Consider the following 7,043-nt stretch of genomic DNA (forward strand, 5'->3'; position numbering starts at 1 on the left):
AATTTAGACCATATACAACAACTTTATTCACTATACACTCTTAAACACAATCTTCATATCATCTTAAAAGGCAGAAGAAACCAAAAACAATCAGTAAATTAGCAAAAAGACAGAATGAGCAACGCTAACGTAAATTCCGGAAGTCCGCAATAAAAATATGGAAACATACACACGGTAAATTCTGGAATACCGCGGAAACCCTCCGGAATACCGCCGGAATGAAACGGTAGCGGAATTTTGGAGCGGCAGTATGCGGAATTACCGCGGAACAGGGATTTGCAATTCCGAGCATGCCTATTCCCCACACCTGTCCTCGGCGTGCTAGACACCCAAGGTGCGGGGAGATTGGCAGGCAGAGGACCAGAAGTAGCTGCGGTGATACTGCTATCCACCGCAGCTGACATGTCACTATTCATTACACCTCCATATCCCTCTCAGTTTAGGTACCCTTTAAATAAAGCAGCTGAGACTCCTCAGGTACAAGGGACTTTCCGGGAAGACAAAAGTGAAAGCAAAAGCTTCCAGAGAGACATTCTTTTGCTCCACACCCAGTATCAACCAACAACAGTTGCTTAGTCCCAGTCACTCTCACACTGCCTGAGCCATGGGGGACACCGGCTACCAGCACCCCCTGGCCCTCAAGTGGGACGCTGGCCCTCAAACGCTAAGAAAAGCAAAGAATAAACTTCTGCTGTATTTCCAGAACAGGAACAGATCAGGTGGAGGAGACTGTGAGATCCAAGACTACGATTGCAGCCGGGGCTATATCCTCATACACTTTACACAACAAGCAGGTAAGTGATAAAATACACATGAGAAGGGGGAAGGTGAATGCTAGAGAGGGGGTATATCCTCATACACTACAAGGAGGGGACAGGTAAGTGCTAGAGAGGGGGTACATCCTCATACACTACAAGGAGGGGACAGGTAAGTGCTAGAGAGGGGGTATATCATCATACACTACAAGGAGGGGACAGGTAAGTGCTAGAGAGGGGGTACATCCTCATACACTACAAGGAGGGGGCAGGTAAGTGCTAGAGAGGGGGTACATCCTCATACACTACAAGGAGGGGGCAGGTAAGTGCTAGAGAGGTGTACAGCCTCATGCACTACAAGGAGGGGTCAGGTAAGTGCTAGAGAGGGGGTACATCCTCATACACTACAAGGAGGGGGGCCGGTAAGTGCTAGAGAGGGGTACAGCCTCATACACTACATGGAGGGGGCAGGTAAGTGCTAGAGAGGGGTACAGCCTCATACACTACAAGGAGGGGGCCGGTAAGCACTAGAGAGGGGGTACATCCTCATACACTACAAGGAGGGGGCAGGTAAGTGCTAGAGAGGGGGTACATCCTCATACACTACAAGGAGGGGGCAGGTAAGTGCTAGAGAGGGGGGTACAGCCTCATACACTACAAGGAGGGGGCAGGTAAGTGCTAGAGAGGGGGTACAGCCTCATACACTAAAAGGAGGGGGGCAGGTAAGGGCTAGAGAGGGGGTACAGCCTCATACACTACAAGGAGGGGGGCAGGTAAGTGCTAGAGAGGGGTACAGCCTCATAAACTACAAGGAGGGGGGCAGGCAAGTGCTAGAGAGGGGTACATCCTCATATACTACAAGGAGGGGGCAGGTAAGTGCTAGAGAGGGGGTACATCCTCATATACTACAAGGAGAGGGCAGGTAAGTGCTAGAGAGGGGGTACATCCTCATACACTGCAAGGAGGGGCAGGTAAGTGCTAGAGAGGGGTACATCCTCATACACTACAAGGAGGGGGCAGGTAAGTGTTAGAGAGGGGGTACATCCTCATATACTACAATGAGAGGGCAGGTAAGTGCTAGAGAGGGGGTACATCCTCATATACTACAAGGAGAGGGCAGGTAAGTGCTAGAGAGGGGGTACATCCTCATACACTGCAAGGAGGGGCAGGTAAGTGCTAGAGAGGGGGTACATCCTCATACACTACAAGGAGGGGGCCGGTAAGTGCTAGAGAGGGGGTACATCCTCATACACTACACGGAGGGGGCAGGTAAGTGCTAGAGAGGGGGTACATCCTCATACACTACAAGGAGGGGGCAGGTAAGTGCTAGAGAGGGGGTACATCCTCATACACTACAAGGAGGGGGCAGGTAAGTGCTAGAGAGGGGTACAGCCTCATACACTACAAGGAGGGGGCAGGTAAGTGCTAGAGAGGGGGTACATCCTCATACACTACAAGGAGGGGGCCGGTAAGTGCTAGAGAGGGGTACAGCCTCATACACTACAAGGAGGGGCAGGTAAGTGCTAGAGAGGGGTACATCCTCATACACTACAAGGAGGGGGCAGGTAAGTGCTAGAGAGGTGTACATCCTCATACACTACAAGGAGGGGCAGGTAAGTGCTAGAGAGGGGTACATCCTCATATACTACAAGGAGGGGCAGGTAAGTGCTAGAGAGGGGGTACATCCTCATACACTACAAGGAGGGGCAGGTAAGTGCTAGAGAGGGGGTACATCCTCATACACTACAAGGAGAGGACAGGTAAATGCTAGAGCGGGGGTATGCTAGAGAGGGGTACATCCTCATACACTACAAGGAGGGGGCAGGTAAGTGCTAGAGAGGGGGTACATCCTCATATACTACAAGGAGGGGGGCAGGTAAGTGCTAGAGAGGGGTACAGCCTCATACACTACAAGGAGGGGGCAGGTAAGTGCTAGAGAGGGGGTACATCCTCATACACTACAAGGAGGGGGCAGGTAAGTGCTAGAGAGGGGGTACAGCCTCATACACTACAAGGAGAGGGCAGGTAAGTGCTAGAGAGGGGGTACATCCTTATACACTACAAGGAGGGGCAGGTAAGTGCTAGAGAGGGGGTACATCCTCATACACTACAAGGAGGGGGCAGGTAAGTGCTAGAGAGGGGTACAGCCTCATACACTACAAGGAGGAGGCAGGTAAGTGCTAGAGAGGGGGTACATCCTCATACAATGCAAGGAGGGGCAGGTAAGTGCTAGAGAGGGGGTACATCCTCATACACTACAAGGAGAGGGCAGGTAAGTTTCAAGAGGGGTTACATCCTCATACACTACAAGGAGGGGCAGGTAAGTGCTAGAGAGGGGTATATCCTCATACACTACAAGGAGGGGGCAGGTAAGTGACTGGCAGTGGCAGGCGGCAGTGAGCAGAACTTACCTGCGTCTTCTCTCGTTGCCGGCACGGGATGATCTGCCGCTACTCTGGTCTGGTCCAGACCAGATCAGCAGAACTTCCGGCGCAGGAGCGAGACGGAAGGTAAGTCCCGCCCGCTGCCAAGCGCCACTCCGCACTTAGGAGGGGGACAGTCAGCGAGGGAAGGAGAGCACTAAGGTGAGAGAAGGGGGGGGGGGAGATTGCCCCCCTTCTCCACCGCTGCCAACAGCTCTTCCTCCACTGCGCCGCTGTCCTTCTGAAACAGGGCGGGCGGCGAATCGGCCGCCCTTTTACGGACGCTGCTGAATTCCTTACGGAATTCACGGGCAGCTTAATTTGTATAAAAAATTACGGGCTGCCCGTAAATTTACGGGCGGTTGGCAACACTGGTGGGTGGGAGGGGTTGGCCTCTCAGTATTAGTATTGGGGTGTGGGTGGGAGGGGGTGGCCTCTCAGTGTTAGTATTGGGGTCTGGGTGGGAGGGGCTGGCCTCTCAGTATTAGTATTGGGGTGTGGGTGGGAGGGGTTGGCCTCTCAGTATTTGTATTGGGTGTGTGGGGGGAGGGGTTGGCCTCTCAGTATTAGTATTGGGGTGTAGGTGGAAGGGGTTGGCCTCTCAGAATTAGTATTGGGGTGTGGGGGGAGGGGTTGGCCTCTCAGAATTAGTATTGGGGTGTGGGGGGAGGGGTTGGCCTCTCAGTGTTAGTATTGGGGTCTGGGTGGGAGGGGCTGGCCTCTCAGTATTAGTATTGGGGTGTGGGTGGGAGGGGTTGGCCTCTCAGTATTCGTATTGGGTGTGTGGGGGGAGGGGTTGGCCTCTCAGTATTAGTATTGGGGTGTAGGTGGAAGGGGTTGGCCTCTCAGAATTAGTATTGGGGTGTGGGGGGAGGGGTTGGCCTCTCAGAATTAGTATTGGGGTGTGGGGGGAGGGGTTGGCCTCTCAGTGTTAGTATTGGGGTCTGGGTGGGAGGGACTGGCCTCTCAGTATTAGTATTGGGGTGTGGGTGGGAGGGGCTGGCCTCTCAGTATTCGTATTGGGTGTGTGGGGGGAGGGGTTGGCCTCTCAGTATTAGTATTGGGGTGTAGGTGGAAGGGGTTGGCCTCTCAGAATTAGTATTGGGGTGTGGGGGGAGGGGTTGGCCTCTCAGAATTAGTATTGGGGTGTGGGGGGAGGGGTTGGCCTCTCATTATTAGTATTGGGGTGTGCGTGGGAGGCGTTGCCCTCTCAGTGTTAGTATTGGGGTGTGGATGGGAGGGGTTGGCCTCTCAGTATTAGTATTGGGGTGTGGGGGAAGGGGTTGGCCTCTTAGTGTTAGTATTGGGGTGTGGGTGGGAGGGGTTGGCCTCTCAGTAGTAGTATTGTGGTGTAGGTGGGAGGCGTTGGCCTCTCAGTATTAATATTGTGGTGTGGGGGGGGAGGAGTTGGCCTCTCAGTATTAGTATTGGGGTGTAGGTGGAAGGGGTTGGCCTCTCAGAATTAGTATTGGGGTGTGGGTGGGAGGGGTTGGCCTCTCAGTATTAGTATTGGGGAGTGGGGGGGTTGGCCTCTCAGTATTAGTATTGGGGTGTGGGGGGAGGGGTTGGCCTCTCAGTATTAGTATTGGGGTGTGGATGGGAGGGGTTGGCCTCTCAGTATTACTATTGGGGTGTGTGGGGGCAGGGGTTGGCCTCTCAGTATTAGTATTGGGGTGTGGGGGGCGGGGTTGGCCTCTCAGTATTAGTATTGGGGTGTGGGGGGAGGGGTTGGCCTCTCAGTATTAGTATTGGGGTTTGGGTGGGAGGGGTTGGCCTCTCAGTATTAGTATTGGGGTTTGGGGAGCAGGGGTTGGTCTCTCAGTATCGGGGTGTGGGTGGGAGGGGTTGGCCTCAGTATTAGTATTGGGGTGTGGGTGGGAGGGGTTGGCCTCTCAGTATTAGTATTGGGGTGTCGGTGGGAGGGGTTGGCCTCTCAGTATTAGTATTGGGGTGTGGGTGAGAGGGGTTGGCCTCTCAGTATTAGTATTGGGGTGTGGGGGGCGGGGTTGGCCTCTCAGTATTAGTATTGGGGTGTGGGGGGAGGGGTTGGCCTCTCCGTATTAGTATTGGGGTGTGGGTGGGAGGGGTTGGCCTCTCAGTATTAGTATTGGGGTTTGGGGAGCAGGGGTTGGTCTCTCAGTATCGGGGTGTGGGTGGGAGGGGTTGGCCTCAGTATTAGTATTGGGGTGTGGGTGGGAGGGGTTGGCCTCTCAGTATTAGTATTGGGGTGTGGGTGGGAGGGGTTGGCCTCTCAGTATTAGTATTGGGGTGTGGGTGGGAGGGGTTGGCCTCTCAGTATTAGTATTGGGGTGTGGGTGGCAGGGGTTTGCCTCTCAGTATTAGTATTGGGGTGTGGGGGGAGGGGTTGGCCTCTCAGTATTAGTATTGGGGTGTGGGTGGGAGGGGTTGGCCTCTCAGTATTAGTATTGGGGTTTGGGGAGCAGGGGTTGGTCTCTCAGTATCAGTATTGGGGTGTGGGTGGGAGGGGTTGGCCTCAGTATTAGTATTGGGGTGTGGGTGGGAGGGGTTGGCCTCTCAGTATTAGTATTGGGGTGTGGGTGGGAGGGGTTGGCCTCTCAGTATTAGTATTGGGGTGTGGGTGGGAGGGGTTGGCCTCTCAGTATTAGTATTGGGGTGTGGGTGAGAGGGGTTGGCCTCTCAGTATTAGTATTGGGGTGTGGGTGGGAGGGGTTGGCCTCTCAGTATTAGTATTGGGGTGTGGGTGAGAGGGGTTGGCCTCTCAGTATTAGTATTGGGGTGTGGGTGAGAGGGGTTGGCCTCTCAGTATTAGTATTGGGGTGTGGGTGAGAGGGGTTGGCCTCTCAGTATTAGTATTGGGGTGTGGGTGGCAGGGGTTGACCTCTCAGTATTAGTATTGGGGTGTGGGTGAGAGGGGTTGGCCTCTCAGTATTAGTATTGGGGTGTGGGTGAGAGGGGTTGGCCTCTCAGTATTAGTATTGGGGTGTGGGTGGGAGGGGTTAGCCTCTCAGTGTTAGTATTGGGGTGTGGGTGGGAGGAGTTGGCCTCTCAGTATCAGTATTGGGGTGTGGGTGGGAGGGGCTGGCCTCTCAGTATTAGTATTGGGGTGGGATGGGTCGCCCTGTCAGGTGGGAATCTCTCAGTTATTCTGTGTGAGGTTCATAATGTTTGGATATAAAATAGGTTCCAGCTGAGCTCACACAGTAAAGTTATGGTTTTTCTCTGTAGAATCTGATAAGAAACGAATGTGTGTGAGACCAGCATTGCTTACATATAGAAGCAACAGAGCCTCAATATTGTATTTCATGTTCCTGGAATTGTGGTCAGTAATACCTGCCTGGCTGGTGCTGTGTATCTGACTTTACTCTTCCACCCCCTTTGCATGCCTCCAGATAGCTCTGTGCTGTAACTTGATTCCTGATGTCAACAGTGGGAAGTTAGGTTATTGATTTAGCATCAGAAAAATATAATTCTGCGTGGTAATAACTTGGCAGTGAAATTTACAATTATAATGCAAAATTGCTGTGTGAAGTTTTGAGGCATTTTTAATACCACTTAAAGTAGTATTAAACTCAAAAAGTTAAAATCTAAAAAAAAAAAAAAAAAAACACAATATATTGTGTTAATTAAAGTGCCTTACAATCATTATTTTCTCTTTTTGTTTTTTTTCATTAAAGTTTTCATTGAATTTTCAATCAAAACAAACAAGCATTAAAAGTTAACATCCACAAACTTTGTAACATCTTAAAGCACTAGGCATAGGCAAGTAGAATTACAACTTAGAAGGATTTATTATTGTTATTATTTATTGGATTTATATAGCGCCAACATATTATGCAATGCTGTACAATACATACAATCTCAGACAATAGGGGTGACTGACAGC

The 7,043-nt window shown here is 51.8% G+C and overlaps 1 protein-coding gene across 1 annotated transcript in view; it reads left to right on the plus strand.

The window, feature by feature from the left end:
* The first annotated feature begins 566 nt into the window (after positions 1–566).
* LOC137526222 (protein mono-ADP-ribosyltransferase PARP14-like) overlaps positions 567–7,043 on the plus strand; it is a 494,364-nt gene continuing 487,887 nt past the window's right edge. The window contains exon 1 of the mRNA XM_068247439.1: positions 567–794. Within this exon, the coding sequence (XP_068103540.1) occupies positions 605–794 (190 nt within the window). The 5' untranslated portion in view covers positions 567–604. The remainder of the gene's footprint in view (positions 795–7,043) is intronic.

Source organism: Hyperolius riggenbachi, chromosome 7 (genome assembly GCF_040937935.1).
Source record: "Hyperolius riggenbachi isolate aHypRig1 chromosome 7, aHypRig1.pri, whole genome shotgun sequence".
NCBI classification, from domain to species: Eukaryota; Metazoa; Chordata; class Amphibia; order Anura; family Hyperoliidae; genus Hyperolius; species Hyperolius riggenbachi.